This window comes from Rhineura floridana, chromosome 4, assembly GCF_030035675.1.
Source record: "Rhineura floridana isolate rRhiFlo1 chromosome 4, rRhiFlo1.hap2, whole genome shotgun sequence".
NCBI lineage: Eukaryota > Metazoa > Chordata > Lepidosauria > Squamata > Rhineuridae > Rhineura > Rhineura floridana.
Window position 1 is genome coordinate 181,649,195 of NC_084483.1, and position 27,256 is coordinate 181,676,450.

Here is a 27,256-nt window from a genome sequence, read left to right on the forward strand (position 1 = left end):
CTAATCATGGATTTCTAATGTTACCTTTCTCATCTGTGCTGTTGGCTTGGGCATGATCTTGTACAGCTTTTCTAAGTTTACTGATGTATCTTAATAACCCAGCCAGAGGTATGCGTTGATCATTTTCAGAGGCTGTGATGAAAACAGAAGGATAATTCTAGAGCAGAGAGAGAGGGGAGGAAATGTCTGAGTTAGCAGGATGGAGTTACTGATGCCAATCTGTGCAGCCATTAATTTTTAACCTGATGGAAGTTGCTCTGCAATGACAGCAGGAGGGGAGTGTTACACAGATTTAATTATATGGATGAAGAAACCACTCATGCCTTAGCTATACTTGACAATTATGGAAAGATTTTATCTGTGACTTAGTAAAAAGAGTTGCACTTGCTTAATGCTCCTCTGTAAACATGACTGAGACAGGAAAGAAGCTCAAAGAAAATCTTGCCAGCTCATTGTGCCTCCTCTCCCTCAACACAATTGAAGGATATGCTATGTTAAGGGTTGTTTTATCCTTTTCACCATCATTCTTAATTTTGTTTTTCTTAGACCATGTCCTAGGCAGTAACATTTCCATATCTCAATACCTTGTAAATGGACCCGGATAGTTTGAGCTTGCCTGTGACTTGCTCTTCTACTTGAGCCTGCATATAACTTGTGATTGACCAAGAAAGGCAGCCCACCAGACATGTATGGCAGCCTACCTTCAATGAATCTCCTGGTTTTGCTGCCCATCTGCAGAAATAGAAAATGGGATTTCTGTCAAACATTAGTAAGCCACAATATGTGGCTGGTGGGTTGCATTTATTTATTACATTTATATCCTGCCTTACTTCAAAATCAAGATGATGGCATATGGGAAGTTTTAAAAAACCTTTTTCACTGTGCTGTGACCAGATGAAACCAGCTTCAGGAAGGGGCAGTTATCTGCTGTTGGAAGGAAGCTGCTATTGGCTCTTTCCCCCTTGCAAGCTGCTTTAACTAAAACAAAAAAACATCCAGATAAATTAAATGTGTAATCACTTTTAACATGTTGTCTAGCTTGGTGCTTTTACTTTTTATCCTGACTTAACGTGCAAGATGTGAGGCTGATGTATCGAACTGTTTTTAAAACAATTCCCATTTTGAAAGATGAGTCTGTTTTAAGATGTTTAAGTAATTTTTATATATAACCAGTATAGGATTCAGTGCAACCAATAGCTGACAGATATTAATGCAGAGGTACAGGGCACGTCTAGCCATGTTTACTAAGAAGTCCCATTGTGATAGACAGAGCTTACTTCCAGGTAAGTGTGCACAGAACTGTAGCCTAAACAGCTGATTAGCACTCTCAGACCTACTTAGCACTCTCCCACTGAAAGTTCTTAATTTGGCTGGATCACGACGTTTCTTAAAAATTGTTTGAACAGTAAAAACTGCTCTTAATATTCAGTATTTTAGTTGTATAAAATGTACTTGTCTAAAATGAGCCAATACCTGTGGCCTAATATTCTGGTAGGGACAGTAGCTATTAATATACTCCTTGCAAATCACATCAACCAAAGGATTTCCCCATTCTTCTTGTTCTTCAATAGTTAGGGGAAGATGAGGGTCCAACATTGTATTTAAAACATCCAGGAATGGGGCCTATGAATAAAATGAACATTTGTTCACAACTTCAGTTAACTAAATACATAAAATAAAAAGCAGATATCAGATGTAACCTTACTGGCATTGCCCAGTATACCTAACCAAGTCTTACCATTAAATTTTTGGAAGAAGTTTGAATCTTCATCTGTATTAATGGTTAAGACAACTGAGGAAAAATCTTTTTCAGCAGTTAATTGCTCTTATGATATCATATACCCTTTAACTATATACAGTGCAAACCCATCTCTGATTCCTCTCCCACAGAAATATTTAACTATATCTGCCTTCATCCAACTAGGGGAATCCATTTGTTAACTATTTTTTCATTTTTCCTGGTCAGTCACTGAGAATTCAGACCTCATAAGTATGTATGTGAAATTAGGATGTTTTTGCCACCATGTGCATTACCTTGCACTTGCTTACGAGAATTTCATTTGCCATTTTAATGGCCGTTCACCCAGTATGGAGAGATCCTTGGAATCCCTTTTTGTTTTAACTCTAGATCATTAATGAACAAGTAAAAAGGCACAATCCCAGTAGCAATCCTTGGGGGACTCCACTTTCTACATTCCTTCATTGGGAGAACTGTCAATTGATTTCTACTCTCTGCTTCCTGTTCTTTAAGCAGCTACTGATCTATAAGAGGACTTCTCATCTGATTCTGTGACTCCTATGCTTACTCAGGAGTTTTTGATGAGGCACTTTATCTAAAACATTTTGAAAGTCTAAGTACACCGTGTCAACTGGATCCTCCCTAAGACAGGACTTACCCTTGCAGAAGCCATGCTGTTCTTCAGTAAGATCTGCTCTTCTATATGCTTGGTAATTCTATTCCCATTATTTCCCAAAATAGATTTGAAGCTAACTTGACTGTATTTTCCCAGAACCTCTCTGAATCCCTTCTTAAAATTGATGTTACATTGGCAACTTTCCAGTCTTCAGATATGGAGGCTGATCTTAGGGACAACTTGCATATTTTTGTTAGGTCAGCAATTTTACTTTGAGTTCTTTTAACAACTCTTGAATGGATGCCATCTGGACCATTTTTAAATTTGTCAATAAGGCCTAGAACTTTATCTCTTGTCACCATTATTTGCCTCAGTTCCTCAGATTCTTTTCCTGAGAAAGTTAGTTTATGAACAGGGAACTGCCTTACATTGTTAGCTATAAACATAGATGCAAAGAATTCATTCCATTTCTCTGCAAACTCCTTTAGCCCACCTTTGACTTCCTTATGATCCAAAGGTCCAACCGCCTTCCCTATCTTGTCTCCTTCTTCTGAAATATTGAAAGGGTTTTTGTTTTATTGTTGGTCAATGTTTTTAGCTATGTATTCTTCAAAGTCTTTTTGTTTGCTTTGCACCCCTTATTGTCCTTGCCTTTCTATTGACAAAGTTTGTTTCCCTTTTTGTTCTCCTCATTTGTACTCCATTTTCTGAAGAAAAGGTTCAGGGGATTAGCAGTGCCCCTCCTCTACTGGGGCATGGACCTCAGCAGGTGCAGCACAATGCAGACTCCTGAAGCTGGAGAATGGAACCATGGGTGAAAGTGGCAATTCAAATCCATTGGGTGACCATTTTTCTTCATGGAAAAGTCAGTGTATAGGGTTCAAATCCTGATTCAGCCACTATGCTCACTGGGTGACTCTGGGCCAGTCACCGTCTCTTAGCCTACCTCACACAGTTACTGGAGGAAAGGTGGGATATAAATGTAATAATAAAATAAATTTTACAATCCACCTTTCTGCCTGGTGAGTGAAGAATGTAGAGCATGGCTGAGTCAAAGCCAATTGTAGCTGAGACCCAGGCAAAGTGGGTTTTAGTTTGCTTTAGTGATTGGATAAAAGACAGCCTTAGCAAAGCAGTCTAGCCTCACATACTCAGCGTGATGGATATTGGCAGTTTGGCCTGATTTTGCTTTGAGACTAGCATTGCTGGTCTCTGCTGCTGTACTTAAAATTAATTCTTGATTGTAGACTGGCAGCTAAATACATTTTCACAAAAGGTATCTCAAATCCTGAGAGAGATCTCTTCCAAAATGATCGGGGGGGGGGGAAGGACTGTCTTGAGTACTGGAGTAGAATGAAATGGAAGAGTAATACTGTTACCTGTAAAACCATAGCTCTAATAAGTTGAGGATTGTTATTGTAGAGAGCTCCTGCAAGAACTCCTCCAGCACTCATGCTCATCAGTGCTGTATGAGTTGGCTGAGAATATCCCAGTTCATGCAACAACTTTATGCAGGCCTGGAGGTCTTGAATACCATTGTGCTTCTTTGTTGTACAGCCATCTTTATGCCATGACAGACCTAATTCTCCGCCACCTCTGACAAATAAAACAACAAAACCTCTGAGAAATGTTATACATCTCTTAAAGCACAATAATACTTTCTTAATATTTCTGCGAGACCTCCTATTTCATAAATGGCTGACACATGTGCTTTGATGTAGAAATGCCTGGTTAAAGCTTTCATGGATTTTTGTGAAATATTTATGGTTAAAGAAATTATAATAGGCCAGATCTAAAGATCTGTGAGCACAGTTATGTGGGCACGCTCAACCTTTGCATACCGAAGGGAACAAGGCAAGTTTTGCAGGTTCCTTCTTTCCATTCAATCCCCTGAAAATCTGTTCCAGAGGGCTGGGGGAACTCCTGGAACAAAATGAGAGGTGAGGCAGAGGGCTTTGAGGGGGAAATCAGTTTAAGGGGGCTACTTACACATCATTGAAAAGAAGAAATGTATTACCAAAGAAAGGACAAAATAGGGCACTAATTTGCATATGCTGAATTTTTACGTATGTAGGCTAACTTAGAGAGATCCAGTGTGGTTTAGTGGTTAGAATGTTGGACTACGACCTGGGAGACCAGGGTTCAAATTCCCACACAGCCATGAAGCTCACTGCCTCTCAGCCTCAGAGGAAGGCAATGGTAAACCACCTCTGAATACCGCTTCCCATAAAAACCCTATTCATAGGGTGGCCATAAGTCGGAATCAACTTGAAGGCAGTCCATTTCCATTTCATGCTAATTTAGAATTAATTACTAAAATTTACATAGAAATACAATTAATCTCACCAGAGACCAGGTGACCTGTGTGCCTGCTCAGTGTTGTCTAGGATCTAACTGTTGATGAGCAGTTCTCCCTTCTTATGGTCCTTTTATCATTAAGCTGGACTTAGAATGGACAGCCCTTCAGACAGAGGTCTGTCCTCTGTAAAGGAGGAGAGACTTCTGTCACTCCCCATTTCATTCATAAAAGCCTCTGCTGGATTAAAGCCTCTTCTACAAATGGAAGAACTTCCATTCACAGAAGAGCTCAGCTGGATATACAGCCTATTACAGTTAGCATTTTGAAGAGAAGTTATTTATTTATTCACTTCATTTTCTATAACACTTCTCAGGCAAATTCCCAAAGCAATATAGAGTACAATACTTTAACAATTAGAACGCATAAAAGACTATTAATAATATTTAAGATATAGCCAACTTCATTACTCCATGAAACAGTGCTGTCTCTGGCTCTAAGGTTATACTTTTCACAAGCTAAATATCCTCCAAAAACAGACCTGCTAATTTTCTAAATAAGACAAGAAAGATGGGCAGGTAGAACTGAATGGTTGGAGAATTCTTCCATGGGAACTCCAGTACCAAGAAGGTCCTGAGTCTTATAGTCTCCCACCATATCTCCAGTGGTGGGAAAATTTGAAATAAGCCCCCCTTGGAGGTTCTTAATGCACAAGGAGCACAGAGGAGGTGGTGTTCCTTCAGATAGCTAGGAAACCATACTCAGTTTGTCCATATTTTCTCGATTAAATTTGTTTATTGTTCATTTTTTTGTGCTTTTGCCAAAGGGATCTTTGCTGTGATAAAGGACCTATGCCAATAGATGTGATGGAGTAGCTCCTAAAATTGGTTTACAATATCACCTACACTTTGAGATTATTGTTTCACCTTGTCAGTGGAGACAATCTTGTGTTCACCTGTTTTGTGTTCAGCTGTATGCGGTACCTGTGCCCTCATGTAGTTTTTGGGATTTTTTTTTTTGGGGGGGGGGATTAAAAAAAAATTCACATGCATTTCATTCACCTGTGGAGGGGCTTTTCTGAAGCATGTGGAGGTGCTTGAGTATGCTCTGTGTCTGTGTGATTGAGAAAGATGCATTTGGGCAGAGAGACACACAGAGAGAGGGAGAGATGTATGAGTGGTCTGTGTGTGTGTGACAGAGAGGGGGAGGGAGACGTATGTATGTATGTGCGGCTTTCATGTGTGAAGGAGATGTATATGGTGTGTGTATGTGTGTGGGGAGGTATGTGTGATATGTTTGTATGTGTGGGCTGTGTGACAGAGGAAGAGACGTGTATCTGGGTATATCTGAAGTGTATGAATGAGAATGTGTGTGTGCATGTGTGTGTGAGAGAGATGCATGTATGTCTGTGGTCTGTGTGTGCGAGAGTGAGTGTGGTATGGCCACCTTGTATATTTTTCCTGGTACTGGGGAATACTTCCTGTTGCTATTGGACAGGGCATAAGTGACTTCCCATGGCAAGCATGAGGTTGTCCAGGGGAGTGGGACACAGCAATGACTGTACTATCTCTAATTTTGTGTTATGCCATGTTCCCCCTGGCAGACATGTTGTGTTATGCCATGGCCCCAAGCAGCCATTTTGTGACTGGCATCCACAGCACTAAAATTCAAAATGTGCCTGCTGGTCCAAAAAGTTTGGTGACTCTTATGAAGGAATTTGACGCTGCTGTCCTGGACTGTTAATATGACTTTTTATGATGTGCTGTGTATAATATGGGCATGCATGTTTTTACATGTTTATTCATTGGGGTTTATAGAGTTAACCTGACCAGATCACATGGTCTGTCTAATCACATGATGTGGTGACACAACTATCAAGGTAGGGTGATCGCTACTGCATGTGTGTGGAAATCACATCCCAGTCTGGGGCATTCATGACTTCCTGTGACCTACTGGGTTGGGGCATATGATTGATAGGGAGAGTCTTTATCAAGGAGTAGCTATCCTGGAATATTTTAGTTCAAGGTGGAACTCCTGAGATAACAAAGCCTTTAGACTAAGGTGGATCTCAGTGTGATAAGGAAAAGTGTGGCAAGCCTGGAACATAAGCAAAACCAAGAGGAAAGTTTGCTACTTGAGAGTAAGATTCTCCTGAGAGCCTGCTGAGCTGAGGGACTGATTTAGTTCAGGGACGTGGCTGGCATTTTAGTTGAATTTATTTTGTTATTTTGCTCCAAAGAGGAATATAGGGATTTCCTGTAATTTTTTTTCTGTATTGCATATCTTTCCTGAAGTCTCATATTTTTCTTTCTGTTTTAGTAAACTCTTTTTCGTAAATCTGGTGTGGTCTCTCTTTATTTTCACCTCTCACATCTAAAGCTATAATACAGTACTACCTCAAGAGGTTTCAGAGACCCCAGAGAAATTTGGAAGCTGTTTGATAAGGGAAGGCCTTCTTAAACTATTTAATTCCCTGTCTGGAGGCAGTGAGAATCTCAAACGTGAAGAGTGGGCTGAGCAGATGGATACCTTCTGTATTAGCCGGATCTCCTTTCCCCAGGCGACCAGGAACCAGACCTAAAGTGGCTGGGTGCTGGTTGTCACATTCCTGCACTATAGAGTTAATTCAAGCAATTTGACCTTATACACTTGGGCTCTCAGATGTTTAGATTTGAAACACATCCTCTTCTCACCACATGAATTGGTTTCTCCATGATATCAACAGGGTGACAACCAACATTAATCATACTCAGAATAAATCCATTGATTTCAATGGGTCTGCTCTATGGATTAGCTAAGAATCACCCAAAGTAATCCACTTGGATCATGGGCACAACTTCACTACTTAGAGGATTCTAATTCCCTATCCTAGGCATATACACAGGAATGCTTGCAAGCAGATTGGACATTCAGGAAATGGAAGGTGTTTGTGTGCCTTTCATGTTTCCACCCAGTCCTCCCTCTCTGCCCAGTGAAAATTACTTATGCCTGCTGGGATCCTCCATGCATGAGCTTTGTGATTGCATTGTTAATAGAACATGCCCAAGATGTTTTTCGTATACCTCAAGCAGACTCCATTATCCAAAAACTGAATTTGCTGCGGTGCGAAATTCTCATAATTGTTCTGAAAGCAAAATATCATTTTACTGCAATTATATTTTTGGCCTAAACGATTGTATTTTAAGACAGATTTTCCAATACCTGAGTTAGCTCTGCTAATTAGAAAAGAGGTATAAAGTTACTCACATTCAAAACAATACAAACAGCATTCCTAAATTTACAGATAAGACCCACAACCTACAGCAGGTTCAGTATTTGGATATAAACGTAAACTTAAGCTGATTAAAAGCCTGTTTAAACATTATACGGAAGGAGAGAAGGTAGAGATGTGTGAATGACTGCACTTCTGCTATAATATGCATGGAATGTGAGATCTGTGAGGTCAAGGAGTTGTTTGGACTCACAGATCACACTTAGTGAGACCCATTAGTCCCACATTATGGCAAAAGTGGAGAAAGGAAAAGTATGGCTTACTCGGCGAAGGGCCATAGGTCAGTGGTAAAGCATCTGCCTCTCATGCAGAAGGTCCTAGGTTCAATCACTGGCTTCTCCAGGTGGGGGTGGGAGAGAGCCTTGCCTGAAACCCTGGAGAGCTGCTGCCAGTCAGTACAGACAATACTGAGCTAGATGGACCAATGGTCTGACTCAGTATAGGCAGCTTTCTATGTCCACTTCTATATAGCACTTGAATTTTTTTTGGCTCTTGCACATATTCAATTTCTTTTAATAAGGCTGGCACAGAATAAAGTTTCCAATTATTTATACTTTTTCTGCTATTGAAACCATGGAGAACAAGGCCATGATCCTAAGAATGCATGTTGTTGTGTTATGTGCCTCCAAGTCGACTACGACTTATGGCGACCCTATAAATCAGTGACCTCCAAGAGCATCTGCCATGAACCACCCTGTTCAGATCTTGTAAGTTCAGGTCTGTGGCTTCCTTTATGGAATCAATCCATCTCTTGTTTGGCCTTCCTCTTTTTCTACTTCCTTCTGTTTTTCCAAGCATTATTATCCTTTCTAGTGAATCATGTCTTCTCATTATGTGTCCAAAGTATGATAACCTCAGTTTCATCATTTTAGCTTCTAGGGATAGTTCTGGTTTAATTTGTTCTAACACCCTATTATTTGTCTATTTTACAGTCCACGGTATCCGCAAAGCTCTTCTCCAACACCACATTTCAAATGTGTTGATTTTTCTCTTATCAGCTTTTTTCACTGTCCAACTTTCACATCCATACAGAGAGATCGGAAATACCATGGTCTGAATGATCCTGACTTTAGTGTTCAGTGATACATCTTTACATTTGAGGACCTTTTCTAGTTCTCTCACAGCTGCCCTCCCCAGTCCTAGCCTTCTTCTGATTTCTTGACTGTTGTCTCCATTTTGGTTAATGATTGTGCCAAGGTATTGATAATCCTTGACAAGTTCAATGTCCTCATTGTCAACGGTAAAGTTGCATAAATCTTCTGTTGTCATTACTTTAGTCTTTTTGACATTCAGCTGTAGTCCTCCTTTTGTGCTTTCCTCTTTAACTTTCATCAGCATTCGTTTCAAATTATTACTGGTTTCTGCTAGTAGTATGGTATCGTCTGCATATCTTAAATTATTGATATTTCTCCCTCCAATTTTCACACCTCCTTCTTCTTGGTCCAATCCTGCTTTCTGTATGATATGTTCTGCGTACAGATTAAATAAATAGGGTGATAAAATACACCTGTGTCACACCCTTTCCGATGGGGAACCAATCGTTTTCTCCATATTCTGTCCTTACTGTAGCCTCTTGTGCAGAGTATAGGTTGCGCATCAGGACAATCAGATGCTGTGGCACCCCCATTTCTTTTAAAGCATTCCATAGTTTTTCATGATCTACACAGTCAAAGGCTTTGCTGTAATCTATAAAGCACAGGGTGATTTTCTTCTTAAGTTCCTTGGTCCATTCCATTATCCAACGTATGTTTGCGATATGATCTCTGGTGCCATTTCCCTTTCTAAATCCAGCTTGGACGTCGGGCATTTCTCGCTCCATATATGGCAAGAGCCTTTGTTGTAGAATCTTGACCATTACTTTACTTGCATGGGATATTAAGGCAATAGTTCGATAATTACTGCATTCCCTGGGATACCCTTTCTTTGGAATTGGGATGTATATGGAACGCTTCCAGTCTGTGGGCCATTGTTTAGTTTTCCATATTTCTTGACAGATTTTAGTTAAACTTTGGACTGATTCAGTCTCAGTAGCTTGTAGCAACTCTATTGGTATGCCACCTGTTCCTGGTGATTTGTTTCTTCCAAGTATTTTAAGAGCAGCTTTCACCTCGCACTCTAAAATTTCTGGTTCTCCATTATATGGTTCCTCCGTGAATGAATCTGTCATCCTGGCATCTCTTTTATAGAGTTCTTCAGTGTATTGCTTCCATCTTCCTTTTATTTCATCTCGGTCAGTTGATTATCCAACATACCTACTATTGGTTTAAATTTCCCTTTCATTTCTCTAATCTTTTGGAACAGGGCTCTTGTTCTACCCTTTTTGTTGTCCTCTTCTATTTCTATACAGTAACTATTGTAACAGTTCTCTTTGTCCCTACGTACTAGTCGCTGTATTGTTGCATTTAGGGTTCTGACTGTGTTTCTATCTCCTTTTGCTTTCCTTCTCTCTTTAACCATTTGAAGAGTTTCTTCAGTCATCCATTGGGGTCTTTCTTTTTAACTAGAGGTATTGTCTTTTTGCATTCTTCTCTGATAACGACTCTGACTTCATTCCATAGTTCTTCTGGTTCTCTGTCAACTAAGTTTAAAGCCTCAAACCTGTTCCTTATTTGATCTTTATATGCTTCTGGGATGTTATTTAAATTGTATTTTGGAGTTATGATTGTTTTGTTGATCTTCTTTAGCTTTACTCTGATGTTCGATACGACCAGTTCATGGTCTGTACCACAGTCTGCTCTTGGTCTTGTTTTTGCATAAAGTATGGAACTTCTCCATCTTCTGCTACCAATTATATAATCAATTTGATTTCTATATTGACCATTTGGTGATGTCCACGTGCATAGTCGTCTTTTCGGTTGCTCAAAAGATGTGTTCGCCAGAAACAAATCATTGGCTTCACAGAATTCAATAAGTTTTTCTCCTGCTTCGTTTCTGTCTCCTAGGCCCCATTTCTCCACAATTCCTAATTCTTCTCTGTTCCCTACTTTTGCATTCCAATCCCCCATGATTATCAGCCCATCTTGTTTTGGTGTGTGATCAATTTCTTCCTGTACTTCTGCGTAAAATCTCTCCAATTCCTCCTCTTCTGCGTTTGCCATTGGAGCATAGACTTGGATGATGGTTATGTTGATAGGTTTCCCATTTAATCTCATTGATATCAGTCGCTCAGAACTTGCGTTGTAGCTCCTAATTGCTCTTGCTACATCACTTCTCACTATTAAAGCAACCCCATTTCTTCTTAATTTCTCATTTCCTGCATAAAATATTTTGTAGTTGCCTGATTGGAAATGTCCCATTCCCGTCCATTTTAGTTCGCTCACGCCAAGTATTGTAATGTTTGCATTTCTTGCTTGACAATTTCTAACTTTCCCTGGTTCATGCTTCTCACATTCCATGTTCCTATTGTGTGCGTTGTACAACTCCGGACTCTCCTTTTGCATCTGTGTGCATCAGCCTCTGGGCTTCCTTTCGGCTTTGACCCAGCTGTGTCATTAGTCACAGCGCTACTCGTACTTGTCCTTTGTTCTTCCCCAGTAGCTCGGTGAGTGCCTTCTGACCTGGGGGTCTCATCTTCCAGCACTATCTCATGTTGCATTTTGGATACTCTGTTCATAGGGTTTTCGTGGTAAGAGATATTCAGAGGTGGTTTGCCATTGCCTTCCTCTGAGTTTGGATGCATCTTAGTCTGGTGTTTCAGCTTTGACCATTCCGCCTTTGGTGCCCCTGCTAGGAGTCTAGCCTCTTGGTCTAGACTCCTGACGGCATTGCTCTCAGCTTCTTCAACACACTCAAACCCCCTCACCACATTAAGGCGTGCATCCGAAGAGGAGGAAGAATGCATACAGGGAGTTAAATTCCACTGAAACAAATTGGGCTTACTTCTATGTAGTCTTATGACAAGAAAAAAAAATTCCAGTGTTCCATCAAAACTTCGTTAAGAACTTGATCTCCTAAGACAGGCTATGTATTAATTCTGATGCCACCAAAAATAATCAGTACTATTTTTTATGGTATAAAGTTATGCAGAAAGCTATGCAGAGTGCTATAAAAATAAAATTTATTTTGAATTATTTTCAACTGCTGTATTAGAACTATGTGGGACATCTGAAAGTGCCCTATATGATGCCACAAAAAGAGACAAAATAATTTATCTAGAAAATTAGTTAATGGGCTAGATTTAAAAACAAGGGTTATTTATATATCATTAACATTATTCATACATTTTCAGCTAATATATGCTTCATTGTTTCTGTTTTAGGTGAATGAAAATCACCAAAAGATTAATGCAATATCAGAATACAATTTTATTTGTCGTGATGAAAGAAAAGCCTTGTGGTGGAAGCTACCACTAGAATAGTATGATAGATCTCACAAAGGCTTTAACAACTCAATCTAATCACTGTTTGTATTAAGCCAAAGAACTGAAACAGCTGCATTCTCATCCCATGAATTTAACTGAATTCACCAAAGGAACAGGCATTTAAAGTAATTATTAGTTAACAGTACTTAACATAAATTTGTGACAAAATTAATTGTAAATGGAAAGCCAAAAGACAGACTTTGAGCACTGAAAATACATCTCTCACAAGCAGCAAATCCCACGACAGCTTTTTTAGTATATAGGTCTTACCTAACATGACAGTATGCCAATATCCACCCATCCTTGATTAACATTAAATTTTCTGCTTTAAAGCTCATGTTTAAATCTATGCCATAAGCTCCGTATACATGAACCAGAAGTGGCATCCTGCGCAGTTCTTTAGAATTGGCTTTGTGAAAAACTGTAATTGGCACGCAAGTTTCATCCTGGAAATGAGGGAGTATTTTACATTAAAGGATGTTTCAAAGTTCATAAGGAATACACAGGTACAAAAGCTTCAATTATATATTTTAAACATGTTTTTCTTATTACAGTAATTCCTTGGCACTTTGACTGTACAAAAGCTCTCTTGAAAAATAAAATGGGAGATTGGCCTGCCACTGGGTTCATTTACCAATGTGGAGCATAAAAACTCATTTAAGTGCAACACCTGAGAAATCTATAAACCATGAAAGCAACCAGCTCCTCCTGTACTCTCTAATGATACCTATCTACATTACGTCCTGAGCAGCTTAGCATTCAGTGCAGCAGAAAACCTTTTGTTATAAATTTAACATTTCTATATACATATATATTTATTTTACAATTTGTAAGTTTGAGAGGAATTCTTCTGTTAAGTCAAGTCATTTTACTTCCCTCTGTATCTCATAAAGATTTATCACACAGGTAAGAACATAAGAACATAAGAAGAGCCTGCAGGATCAGGCCAGTGGCCCATCTAGTCCAGCATCCTGTTCTCACAGTGGCCAACCAGGTGCCTGGGGGAAGCCCGCAAGCAGGACCCGAGTGCAGGAACACTCTCCCCTCCTGAGGCTTCCGGCAACTGGTTTTCAGAAGCATGCTGCCTCTGACTAGGGTGGCAGAGCACAGCCATCATGGCTAGTAGCCATTGATAGCCCTGTCCTCCATGAATTTGTCTAATCTCCTTTTAAAGCCGTCCAAGCTGGTGGCCATTACTGCATCTTGTGGGAGCAAATTCCATAGTTTAACTATGCGCTGAGTAAAGAAGTACTTCCTTTTGTCTGTCCTGAATCTTCCAACATTCAGCTTCTTTGAATGTCCACGAGTTCTAGTATTATGAGAGAGGGAGAAGACCTTTACTCTATCCACTTTCTCAATGCCATGCATAATTTTATACACTTCTATCATGTCTCCTCTGACCCGCCTTTTCTCTAAACTAAAAAGCCCCAAATGCTGCAACCTTTCCTCGTAAGGGAGTCGCTCCATCCCCTTGATCATTCTGGTTGCCCTCTTCTGAACCTTTTCCAACTCTAGAATATCCTTTTTGAGATGAGGCGACCAGAACTGTACACAGTATTCCAAATGCGGCCGCACCATAGATTTATACAACGGCATTATGATATCGGCTGTTTTATTTTCAATACCTTTCCTAATTATTGCTAGCATGGAATTTGCCTTTTTCACAGCTGCCGCACACTGGGTCGACATTTTCATTGTGCTGTCCACTACAACCCCGAGGTCTCTCTCCTGGTCGGTCACCGCCAGTTCAGACCCCATGAGCGTATATGTGAAATTAAGATTGTTTGCTCCAATATGCATAATTTTACACTTGTTTATATTGAATTGCATTTGCCATTTTTCCGCCCATTCACTCAGTTTGGAGAGGTCTTTTTGGAGCTCTTCGCAATCCCTTTTTGTTTTAACAACCCTGAACAATTTAGTGTCGTCAGCAAACTTGGCCACTTCACTGCTCACTCCTAATTCTAGGTCATTAATGAACAAGTTGAAAAGTACAGGTCCCAATACCGATCCTTGAGGGACTCCACTTTCTACAGCCCTCCATTGGGAGAACTGTCCGTTTATTCCTACTCTCTGCTTTCTGCTTCTTAACCAATTCCTTATCCACAAGAGGACCTCTCCTCTTATTCCATGACTGCTAAGCTTCCTCAGAAGTCTTTGGTGAGGTACCTTGTCAAACGCTTTTTGAAAGTCTAAGTACACTATGTCCACTGGATCACCTCTATCTATATGCTTGTTGACACTCTCAAAGAATTCTAAGAGGTTACTGAGACAGGACTTTCCCTTGCAGAAGCCATGCTGGCTCTGCTTCAGCAAGGCTTGTTCTTCTATGTGCTTAGTTAATCTAGCTTTAATAATACTTTCTACCAGTTTTCCAGGGACAGAAGTTAAGCCAACTGGCCTGTAATTTCCGGGATCCCCTCTGGATCCCTTTTTGAAGATTGGCGTTACATTTGCCACTTTCCAGTCCTCAGGCATGGAGGAGGACCCGAGGGACAAGTTACATATTTTAGTTAGCAGATCAGCAATTTCACCTTTGAGTTCTTTGAGAACTCTCGGGTGGATGCCATCCGGGCCCGGTGATTTGTCAGTTTTTATATTGTCCATTAAGCTTAGAACTTCCTCTCTCGTTACCACTATTTGTCTCAGTTCCTCAGAATCCCTTCCTGCAAATGTTAGTTCAGGTTCAGGGATCTGCCCTATATCTTCCACTGTGAAGACAGATGCAAAGAATTCATTTAGCTTCTCTGCAATCTCCTTATCGTTCTTTAGGACACCTTTGACTCCCTTCTCATCCAAGGGTCCAATTGTCTCCCTAGATGGTCTCCTGCTTTGAATGTATTTATAGAATTTTTTGTTGTTGGTTTTTATGTTCTTAGCAATGTGCTCCTCAAATTCTTTTTTAGCATCCCTTATTGTCTTATTATCCACCACACACTGCCAAAGCCAAATGTTTCTCCTGGCCAAAGCCAAATGTTTCTCCTGGCCATCGCAGTGGCTGCCATCAACTTTGCAGAAAAGTGAAGAGCATCCAATGAAACATCTGCCGAGAGGGCCAAAGCATAAGAAATCTTTAAGGCATTCTTAAGGGACTTGGGAACGTTTTCCAATGCCCACAGCTCCTCAGCCCACATGAAAACTCCCTTAGCAAAAATGGAGGGAGTAGCTGCCACTCTGAAAGCCACAGCATTTTTGACAGAGTTGTCATAAGGGTCCTTTGCCCCGCTCCCCTTCAGAGGGAATGACAGCATTAGATGGCTTTGTGGCACCAGAAGGGAAGGCCCTGTTGGCTCCAGGGACCAGACAGACTTGGCACCATCAGCTGAGGTCTCCTCCTCAGAAAGTGTAAGTATCCTACATGCCTTTGCTACCAACGGCAAGAAGGTATCAGAGAAAAACAAGTCCTGCTGTAGAGTGACTGCCTTAAGCTCTTCATCAGAGAGCCTCCCCCTCCCCACCTCTCCATCTTTATGACAAAACTCTGACCCTGAGGGACCCCGGCATGGAGTCCATCCCACAGAAGAAGCAACCTCCACCTGCCCAGTCCAGTATGGGTCTCCGGGGCACTGGCTGATTTCCTTGAGGGATGAGAATGAGAGTGAGAGGAGGACCTCCTTGAGCTCCACCCCCCTGGAACCAAAACCACAGACTTTTTCCATCTGTGGGACTTGGATGTGTGCTTTTTATATTTCCTGTGCATTTTACGAGAGGAGGAACACCCCCTCTCAAGAATCACCTGAGGTGGAGCAGGATATTGTGTGGCCTCCTGAATTCCTGAGGTATGTAGCTGCGCAACCATGAAAAATATTTGGGAAACTCCCGGACAGGTGGGAGCTCCCACTGCTGGTCCTCAGGACCTGGGACCCCTGTCAGACCTTGGGTAGGCAGTGATGACCTGAAAGCAGGCAGCCACTAAGAATGAAGAGAATGCCCCGGGGAGCGAGAAGGCCAATAAACCCCAAAGCGGTAATCACTGCACGAAGCAGAGACAGTGAGAGAGAGGTGTTCTTGCCTATTCGTGTCTTGATAGCATGGAGCCCTTAACAGCCAACTTTTCACAGGAGTGAACAGGCCAACCTGCCTATCAGCCTATTGGCAGGCACTGCTGGTTGCTGCCAAAGGAAGGGGGGAAAGAGGCCAATGGGAAATTCCCCCAACCAGCAACTGAATATGGTGAGAGGAGGCTTCCATGAAGCGGCCCTTACAAAGACCCCCAAAATCCCACTGTTTAAAAATAAAAAGCAGGGGGCAGGCCAAACTGCAACTGAAATGGGAAGCACCCTTCCAAAATGGTGCTTCCACCCAAAAGGAGTGAAAACAAAATGGTGCTTCCGTGCAGAAAGCCCAGAACGGGAAGTCCAGTCTCAAAATGGCACTCCTGCCAAAACTGCAGTTCAGCCAGAAGTAAGGTGAAAGAGAATGGCAGAGAGCATGAGAGCTCTTGAGTGGTCAACAATGCCCTCAGTTGCCAAAAACTACCAGGTCCTGGCAGCAGTGAAGAAAAAACTAAAAACAACAAATGCCCTTACTCGCTCCCTCCCAAGCCCCAGAAAAGGAAAGGGGAAAAAGGGATGGGTGGATCACATACAACCCCACGGGACACAGGTACACAAAGGAGAAAGGAAAAAATCTCACACAATGACAAAACAAACAGGAGAGGGGGACTAATGGAGGCAAACAACACCTAAAGCTACACAGTGGAAAGGGCTGCAGAGCAAGCCAAATCCACAACCTGTCTCACCCACAGACAGGGTCAGTCTGGTGAGAGCAATGGCTCCACTCCCTTGAAATAAAAGAAAAGATTGGAAAGGCTCTGCCTATCACTCCCAGAGGGAGGATCATCCCTGTCAATAGAGTGTCCTCCACTCCAGTCTGGCAAATAACACCATCACCTTCAGTATTCTCAAAAGTAAAACTAGAAACAGAAAACGTAAGCCTCCTAAATCTCTCTCTGCAGGGCTACAATAAACACGATCTAGTGAATATGGGCATCTAGAGGCCTATATATGGTGTTAATTTCTCTTTTCCTTCCAGATGCACTTTAAAAGAGGGTAGGTAGAGAACAGAGATTCTTACCTTGCTCTTAGCTTCTAAACGTACAGTGTGACAATTCACCGTAACTGATACCTCTTGCTCAGTGTGCTCAATAAGGCTGTTTTTCATCAATGAGTATGCAAAACGTATTGGAGGATGAATTGGGGAGATCAGCCAAAAATAGCAAGTGCTGGCGGTGTACTCAGGACAAGGTTCCAATTCAAATGAACAGGCCCAGGCAGGTAGCTGGGAGAAAAAAAGCCCCACAGTCATTAATATCCCCACCCACCCAGTCTTTGAGATTTTCTCTACAGAACTGTATCCCATGCTTCCCCTCAATGAAAGGATTCAAACTTCAAGCTTAATTAACTTTGGCATGTGTGTTTGCCAGGAGTTGCTTTCTTTCTCTCTCTCTCTCTAAATTAAAAAAAAGTCAAAAAGAAATATTATGAAATAAAGGCAACAATTTAACTTACTTTCCCCCTTCCCTAAATGCAGCTTAATGAGATTCAACAACAATGCAAATGAAAAACAATATATTATGGGTTTTTTTAATAAAGGAAGCAAGGAAACTAATAAACAAAACACCTTTAAAAATGAGAATACTGGCTTTAAGAAAACACAAACATTATAATGCATATGTTATCTGTTTTAGGGATTTTGTCTTGCACGCCCCTGCATTATCACAAAGTTTTGAAAATCTTTTTCCCCTTCCCCTCTGTCTACTCTCTCACTCTATCCACCTTGAAATGCAGCCAAGTCAATGTCAGTTATTGCTCTAAGGCTATGCATTGGTTTTGGAGCGCTTAGCCACTTAGAATCCTTGCCTCTGACTCTATTCCCAGCGCTAGCCACTGTGAAGAACAAAATCATTTTTTTGGCACAGCTACACTCAGAAACTGAGGGCTATTATGTTTTAAGACTTAACACTCTCAGAAATGAAAAGAATCAAGATTCATTCTCTGTGAGCAGCAGGGTCTCTTACCCACTGCTTACTTTCTTTTAAGGAGTTCTGGTTAGTAGGTTGATAAAGGCTTTGGGAATTGTGGCAGTCAGAGTCAAAAAGCTTTACGCAGAAAAAATGCACTCTGTGTAATTGATTAAAACCTGAAGAGGATCATTCTAAAAAGTCTGGAAAACCCTACAAAATGGATTCTATATTTAACTTGAATGCTACAATTAAGAGAATGGTTGGAGAGTGTATAAGTTTACCCTTTTATTGCAAGTATGCAAGTGAAATTTTAAAATATTTTCAGATAACTGAGTTTTAAGTAAGGAGTTAGCCTGAGGTTTTTAAGAGACAGAGCTTTTGTCCTTTGATTTTGAAAGTTCAAAAGAAAAGAAAAAAATGCTCTAAGCAAGGAAATATAGTCAATTTTATCTCACAGATATAATCTTAGACTAATGAAGCTGTTCTTCCAATAGTCTATGCAGCATTTATACAATTTATTATGGAAATTAATCAAGATTCAACTAACAGGACTTATTCTGCGTTATGTATGCAAAACAAACCACTAATTATTTCATTTTTGCTACAACATCCACCAAATATTATTTTGCTATGAAAACAACCATTTAGGAAACCGCTGTGCTATCTATAAGATTTTAGCAGTCAAATGTTGCAACTCACAATCCGCTTGCTGCAAAATAGTTCCACAGAGAGAAGTTTAGGGGAGAAAATTATGGTTTTTGCAACTAATAGCACTACTTCTATTTCACCATAAAATCACTTCTAAATATGGCTTTTAAAATGATCATCTTAACGGTTAATCAGCTAGATTTTGTTCCTTCATTGAACCAGAATCTAATGAATCAGGCAGCAGCCCTATAAGCAAACACACACACACACACTTTTTTAAGTTTAAAAAAAGGGGAGGAAGCGCAGATGTGGGACCTAGTGCAAAAAGACCCTAGGCTTGGGCTCATTGGGCCACCCCCTAACACCACCCCTGTTGGACAGTCTAATACTATGAGCAAGTGCTAAACAAGGGCTAATGCCAGCGTAATGTAGCTGCTATCCTATATGCACACAGCTGAAAAGTGAACAATATAATAGCTACACAAACAAAGAGTAAATTAGCAATGCCAATTACTAGTCCCTCAGTATTCCTTAGAAACTTCACAGTCACCCACCAATCATGATGTTTTCTCACTGATTGTATTGTTATTCTCCCTGCATGTGCACAATCAACATATGGTGACGGCATGATTAACACAGTGAATCACCCTACCCTCTCTATCCCACTCCCCATGCAATGTACTTTGTCTCCTCTGTCAAAGGTCACCCATGGCAGCCCCAGTCTCAGAAGTGAAATTCTTGGTGTAAGGAATGCCAAGGGTAGCTGTAAGGGCTCTGATAAAACAGATGTTGTTCTATTGTGCCTCCCCCCTCCCCACTTTGGTAGTTGGGTGTTTGTTATTTGCGTGAAGTGCAAATATACATATATTTAACCAAAACATTTACCTTAACACTGTGAACTGAGTTGGAGTCGAAATAAATAATATCTAAATAGAGATGACTGCAGAACTTCAGAAATACAACACAGTAGTCTTTGAACATCTCCAAGTCAATCAATTTGGTATTTTCTTTTACTGTGTAAATGGACAGCCAGTTCTCCAAACCACATGAGTCAACTGGAGCCTTCATCAGCTACAAAACAAAGAAGAGTCCATATACCTACATGTAAAAAGCAGAAATTATGCAATACAGTATGCAAGCATTTTCAGAAAGCTGGTACTTGTTTCCAGCTACTAATATCCCTACATTAGCAATAGTAACATGTCAGTAGCTAGTGTAATGTTAGTCCTGACAGTTCTGGATATTCTGAAAAGATAGTTGTGTTAGTTGTTTCATGGCATCTGAAAGTAGGCAAGTATGTTCCTACTCTTCTTCAGATGAAATGGCAAACCTATAATTTCTCTCCCATTGTTCTCTATAGCACAAGGTCAAGTATAGACACTGCATATGGATGTTAAATTTTGATCACTTGAGGGTAATGCAACCAAAGGAGGAATAACCCACCAAGTAACACATTTTCTGCTTCTGCTCAAGTACCAGCCATAAATCAAGGAAGTGCCCAGCTGAGCAACATTTTCTATTTCTTTTCAACTATTTTACAGTATTTTCTTTAAGCTTCCACACATCTCAGCAGGAAAGATAATAACAAGATGGAGTCCATGAGGGCATCAGAAATAAGCAGTGGAAATGGACAGAATTGCATTTCTAGAACAATGTATCTATAAAAATGAATTTAATGATGGTAACTGTGATTGATCCAAACCCTGGAGGTCTAAAATTCTTCAACCTTTTATGAAAGGAAACAGGAAATAGCAGTACCAGCTTCTTCAGAGTGGAATTTCAGAGCTGTCCTTCCCAAATTACTACAAAAATAGGGAATTATTGCATAGCACTGTGCCTGCACTAGCACCAACCCACCATTAGGAGGGTAATATCCAAGGATTTAATGGGATTGTGTAGATTTGCTGCAGAAGGGATATCCATTTTCTGCTTTGAAAACCAACCAACCAACCAACCATGGGGGGCGGGGCAGGTTCTCCAGCCTAGGAAAGAAGCATGCACAGCTTTCAAAGGACTGAATAAAAAAATGAAGTGAAAGGTTCATTAAATTATGAAGGATTGTTTCACAGGAAGGCTATAACCTTGCTCATATTTGGCACTTAATAAGTGGGGGAGAGGGTTAAATGTGTGCTCTGCAATGGAGTGTTATGGGAGTTGTAGCAGAGTACTCAGCTTCTAAGTGACTAAAAATAATAATCAAAACCAAAATAAAACCTCCGAATAAATTGCACAGTGGTGCAGGCACTGATAGGGAAATGGATTATGATGTTTGTAATTAGTAATATTATTAAGACATGTTTTTCAGAGCTTGTGTAAATACATTCACTATATTGTTCAACAAAATGGACATACCAAGATCACATTCTATTGAAAGCATTCAATTTATGCTATATTCCTCTAAACATAGAAGGCACATTTTTAAGTTAACCAAAAGATATAACTGATTAGTGACTAAACATTGCACCCTTGATTGTGTGTCTCCCTGTTACATCTCCAAACGTTTCGAAGATAAGAAGTGCCCTGCTGGATCAAGTCAAAGGAACATCTAGTCCAGCATCCTGTCCTCAGTGACCAGCAAGATGCTTCTGGGAAGCCCACAAGCAGGCCATGTTCATAACAGTACTCTCCCTACTTGTGCTCCCCAGCTACTGGAATTCTGAGGCATATGGCCTCTGATACTGGAGACAGCGCATAGTTATCATGGCTAGTAGCCATTGATAGCCTTATCCTCCATGAATTTGACTAATCCTCTTTTAAACCCACCCTATATTTAAGGAGCATAGGGGAATCTGCCACATCATTGTCCTTAACTCACACTACTTTTATAATAATTAAGACCTCTAGAATCCTATGTTACAACACCCAGAAGTATAGCTGGAGTACTCAACTCAGTTTAATCTATATGTTTTGGTCCAATGGCTGGAATTCTCCTGAGAATGATTTTATTGCCTTTTAACATTTATTTATTAATTAAATTTATATTCCGCTCTTTCTCCTAGTAGGAGCTCAGGGTGGCAAACAAAAGCACTAAACACACTTTAAACCATCATAAAAACAGACTTTCAAATATAGTAAACATCCTTAAAAACGTATGATAACATCTTTAAAAACATTTTTAAAAAAGCTTTAAAAACATCTTTTAAAAAAAGGTTTAAAAACATCTTTCAAAAAAAGGTTTAAAAACATCTTAAAAAGCAATTCCAACATAGATGCAGACCTGGATAAGGTCTCTGCTTAAAAGGCTTGCAGAAAATGGACCACTGGTCTCACCTGAAGGGTGATTTTCATAGGAGGACTGCCATCAAGTGGGTAACATAGCTCCACCTATCGTCCAAAGGCAAGAATGTTTTGAAGTCAAGACTAGGGGCATCAGGCCCCTCCCACTCTCCAGTTCATTCGCAGTGAGTCCAAAGAGAGATATCTAAAAATGCAGGAAAAAAGGCCAACGGGCCTACCAGCAAGAACATAACACAATAGCAATATTCATAATAATATGACTCTAACATAGCGATATAACAGTAATAGCAGTCTTGACTTCACTAGTAAATCTAAATATAATAGCGTAACAGGAATATATAAAAACCCCAGAAAAATATCTAGGTATCCTCCAACTGGGAGGGTCGTGATAGCAGTCCTCCTATGAAAATCACCCTTCAGGTGAGACCAATGGTCCATTTTCCACAGGAGGACTGCCATCAAGCGGGATGTACCAAAGCAGCCCATAACAGGGAGGGACCACCCACATCCTAATCATCATTAAGAACCTGTTGCAAAACTCACCTGCCAAAAGAGGGATCGGCAGAGGCATAACGATCTATTTAATGCCTTATAAACGAATGTGGGGTAAACCAAACAGCAGCTCTGCAAATATCAGCAACAGGAGCGTTGGTAGCAAAAGCAGCCGTAGTGGTCGCTGATCTAGTGGAATGAGCCGTTATTTTAGATGGAACAGGAAGCTTAAGGGACTCATATGCTAAGGTAATACATGCGCGCAACCAGCGGGATAAGGTGGAATTAGCTACTTTATGCCCCATAGAATGTGGATGAAAGGATACAAACAAAGACTCAGTTCGTCGTATATCCTGGGTCCGAGACAGGTAGGTCTTGAGAGCCCTTCGAACATCCAACGAATGCCAAGCCTTCTCTGGAGGATGGGTGGGATTTGGACAAAAGGAGGGAAGAACAATGTCCTGGTTGCAATGGAAAACTGAATTGACCTTGGGACGGAAGGAAGGATCAGTCTTCAGCACAACAGAGTCCTTGTGAAAAACACAGAGATGGCGGGCAGAAGACAATGCGCCCAGTTCCAAAACTCGTCTCGCAGAGGTGATCACGATCAGGAACAGGACCTTGAATGACAACAGACGTAAAGGCACAGTCCTAAGGGGTTCGAACGGAGGGTGTTGTAAAGCCTGCAGAACCTTCGACAAACTCCATGAGGGAAAGCGGTGGAATACAGCAGGTACCGGAGCGTAGAGCGGTTCCCCTCAGAAAACATTTGATGAACGGATGCGAGGCAATAGTAGCACCAGCAGAGGACACTGAGAGAATGGACGACAGAGTGGACGCATGTCGACGTAAGGTGTTGTGTCTAAGCCTCATCATGAGGGTGTTCAATACTCTGCGAGCAAGGGGCTGATAATCGGAGGCATCAAACAGGCGATAAGATGTATCCTCCTCTTGTTCCGACTGATCACTCCACTTGTCTCCTTTGGATTGCATAGCAAATGATGGATCCTCCCCACAAGAAATGTCATCAACAAACCTGCCGCTGGCAATGTCAAAAGGGTTTGGAGAGCATGATGGATCTGCCTCATTGCGTGCATAGTGGCTCATATCATTGGGTTGTCTGCAAACACTCCGCTGAGGCATGGCAGTGACCTGTGACTGTGACTGCGTTTGAGAGAAGAACGACAGCATGTCTTGTAGTTGCAATATGAACTTCTGAGACAGCTGCAGCTCCGGTGTGGGAGATGGTTGCACTTGTAGAGGCAAAGATATGGGCGGTTCAGCAGGCTGAGAAGATGAATGAGCCCTAGGTGGTAATATGGGAGGAGGATAGCTGGCTGCTGGCTGGTCAGGAAACCCTGCAAAGTCCTCCTCGGAGGATGCGGCCGGAGAATTAAAGAGATTTGTTAATGGTTCTTGGCCCGCCTCCTCAGAAACCGGGACAGAGACGTAGCATGCCCGCTTGGTTGTGCTGTGGCTGGATATTGTTACAGTCATCATGACTTGCATTTTATTGTGATTCCTATAGAAGGCAGGTTATACAGGGAAGGAATGAGTTAACAGCAATAGTTAACGAGGAGCCGGTTGCATCAGTTTCACAGCTGCAGGAATTCAGTGTAATTAAGCAAAGGCCCATAAAAGAAGGAGGGTGGCTGCAGCAAAGTGTGGGGGATGAAGGAGTCGTGTGAGGAAGGTGCTATTGTGTTTGTTTATGATCCTGTGTATCCAGAGAACTTTATCCGTGTATGGCAAGTAAAGCTTCTCCTTAACAAAGCTGTGGCAGTCTATCTGGTGTCTTATTGCTTCAACCAACTGGGTTACAGGGCTACTTATGCTTCCAACAACGGGTTATGGGCCCAGATTCTAAGCGTGAAAGCCCAGATTCTAAGCGTGAAAGCCCAGATTCTAAGCGTAAAAGCCCAGATCCTAAGCGTGAAAGCCCAGATCCTAAGCGTGAAAGCCCAGATCCTAAGCGTGAAAGCCCAGATCCTGAGCGTGAAAGCCCAGCTTCAAAGCCTAAAGTGCAGCCAGTACTGGAGAGCTGCAAGATAAGGCAAGCACCACAACTCCTTCAAAGTAAGAGGCGAGGATGGCCACGCCAATGTCCTATGCATCCGGAATGCCGCTTGAGCGTCTAAATGATTCTAACTATCTTAATTGGAACGTAAAAATGCAGATGCTGCTGATCCGTGAAGATTTATGGCATGTTATTGAGGATGAAACGCCGGAAGACCCCACAGAGGAATGGCATCGCCAAGATCAAAAGGCAAGAGCCACGATAATACTTGGTGTACAAGATTCTCAGCTAATAAACGTGAGAAATATGGAGACAGTCAAGGAAGTTTGGGATGCACTACATAATGTCCATATTCAGACTACTGCAGGAAGCAAAGTGCTACTCTCGAGAAAGTTGTTCCAGACACATCTAAAAGAAGGTGTGAGTATGAATGCTCACATACAAACTATACGTAGTCTATTTGCGCAGCTACAGGATAGAGACGTTATATTTGCTGAACAATTACAAGTTTATTTGTTACTTTCTTCATTGGACAATTCTTATGATAGCATGGTTTCAGCATTAGAGACTATGAGAGACGAAGAGTTAACCATGCAGTATGTTTCCTGTAAACTGCTCCAAGAGTCAGAGAGACAGACTGATAGTAAAATGCAACACGCCGTCGCTGGTCCCTCAAAGACCAAAGACAAAGAGAAAGTCTACGCGTTAAGAAAATGCTACAGATGTGGATCTACCACTCATCTTCATAAAGACTGCAAAGCACAAAGCAAAACAGAAAAAGACAAGGACAGTATGTCTATACGGGTTGTAACGAACAGCAACAAGTGTGAAAAGACAGAGGGAAACAACTCTGTTTGGGTGATCGATTCGGGGGCGACAACGTTCCTCTGTAACACAAAAGAACAATTTAAAGTACTTACTTCAACTTGCGAGAACATTTATTTAGCTGACGGAACGAAATTGGAGGTACAGGGAAAAGGCGTTGTATTTGTAGAGTGTTTGCAAACTACTTTAACCAACGTGTTGTTTGTTCCTCAGATGGAAACAAACATTATGTCTGTGTCTGCATTGAACAGAATGAATTATGATGTTATGTTTACTAAAGGAAAATGTACTATAAGCAGGAAAGGAAAAGTGCAAGCGCAAGGCTATTTAAAGAATGCACTCTATGTAATAGAGATAAACCCAAAAGAAAAAGTGAAGGCAGTAATGAATAAACCCATCCATGAAGGGTGTATACATGATTACCATAATAAATTGGGACATGCAAGCTATTCAACCCTGCAATTAATGCCTAAACATAGTGCTGATATATGCTTTAAAACTTGTAAACTGTTTCTAGAATGCTCAGTGTGCAAAGAAATGAAAGCCGAGGCTGCTCCTAAAAACAAAAGCAATGACTGTAAGGCGAGTAGACCTTTTGAACTACTCAGTATGGATCTAGCCGGTCCATTTCCAAAAACTAAAGGAGGGGCAAGATTTATTTCGTTATAGTGGATCATTATACTACATACAGCTTTGTATATCTGTTAAAAACAAAAGCTGAAGCCGAGAACAACTTACGTCATTTCATTAAGTGGGTGGAAGCCAAGCATCAAGTTAAGGTGGCACAGCTACATTCAGATAGAGGTGGGGAATTTCTTTCCAACTCTTTACAGTGGTTCCTTAAGGAAAGAGGCATTAAGCACTCTCTCATAGCCAGCTGGTCTCCTCATCAGAATGGGATAGCTGAACACAGAAACAAATGTTTGCAAAACATGATGCGTTCGATGCTACAAGGTTGCAGTTTATCACAAGGCTTTTGGGGTGAAGCTGCTATGCATGCGAACCACTTAATTAACAGACTGTTCTCTATAGCTATTAATATGACTCCTTATGAAAAGTTATATAGAAAGAAACCTAAACATGCACACTTAAAAACTTTCGGTGAAGTTTGTTGGGCGCGTGTACCCAACATCAAAAATAAACCTGATGTATCATGGGTTAAAGGAACAGTCCTTGGGTATGAACGTATGGCATACAGGGGTGTGGTTACTTCATTCCCACAGAGTGGTCTCAAGCCGGGAGGTTACTAGCAAGAAACACAAACCCTTTGTACAAAGGAAATATATAGTGACCCCAGAACAGAAAGAAGACATAGTCTATTTTGGGAATGATTATAAAGTAGATAAGCCGCAACAAATGTATTCAGAAGTAGAACAGGTCAAGCAACCAGAAGTGAAAGAAACGGTTGAGGACTGTAGCGTAGAGATTACAGCTATGCATACTGACCCGCCTACTCAACAAGTAAAACAAGAGGCCGCTGAAATAGGAGAGGGGGTGAGACAAGCCAGACAGCAGTTACTGAACTGCGAAGGTCACAGAGAGCTAATATAGGTAAACCTCCTGATAGATTTAAAATAGGTACAATACAAACCATCCAGAACAATGATGAACCCATACAGGGAGACGATGATGTTGATGAATGGACTGCTCAAGATTATGAACAATGGTTTAAAATGTTACGATGGGGATAGAGACTGGATGGAACAGCAGGATGCTCTAGTATTGGTCTAAAATGTATAAGCCAAAGAGAGCCAAGTAATACTGTATGCAACATGTAACCTGTATATTGTA

The 27,256-nt window shown here is 41.1% G+C and overlaps 1 protein-coding gene across 1 annotated transcript in view; it reads right to left on the reverse strand.

The window, feature by feature from the left end:
• The window catches only part of PREPL (prolyl endopeptidase like), a 67,814-nt gene that overhangs the window by 5,717 nt on the left and 34,841 nt on the right, over positions 1 to 27,256 (reverse strand). Inside the window, exons 8-13 of the mRNA XM_061625414.1 lie at positions 19,780 to 19,965; positions 17,358 to 17,561; positions 12,552 to 12,727; positions 3,734 to 3,950; positions 1,474 to 1,623; positions 25 to 157 (exon numbers count right to left, since the gene is read on the reverse strand). Coding sequence (XP_061481398.1) covers positions 25 to 157; positions 1,474 to 1,623; positions 3,734 to 3,950; positions 12,552 to 12,727; positions 17,358 to 17,561; positions 19,780 to 19,965 — 1,066 coding nt within the window. The remainder of the gene's footprint in view (positions 1 to 24; positions 158 to 1,473; positions 1,624 to 3,733; positions 3,951 to 12,551; positions 12,728 to 17,357; positions 17,562 to 19,779; positions 19,966 to 27,256) is intronic.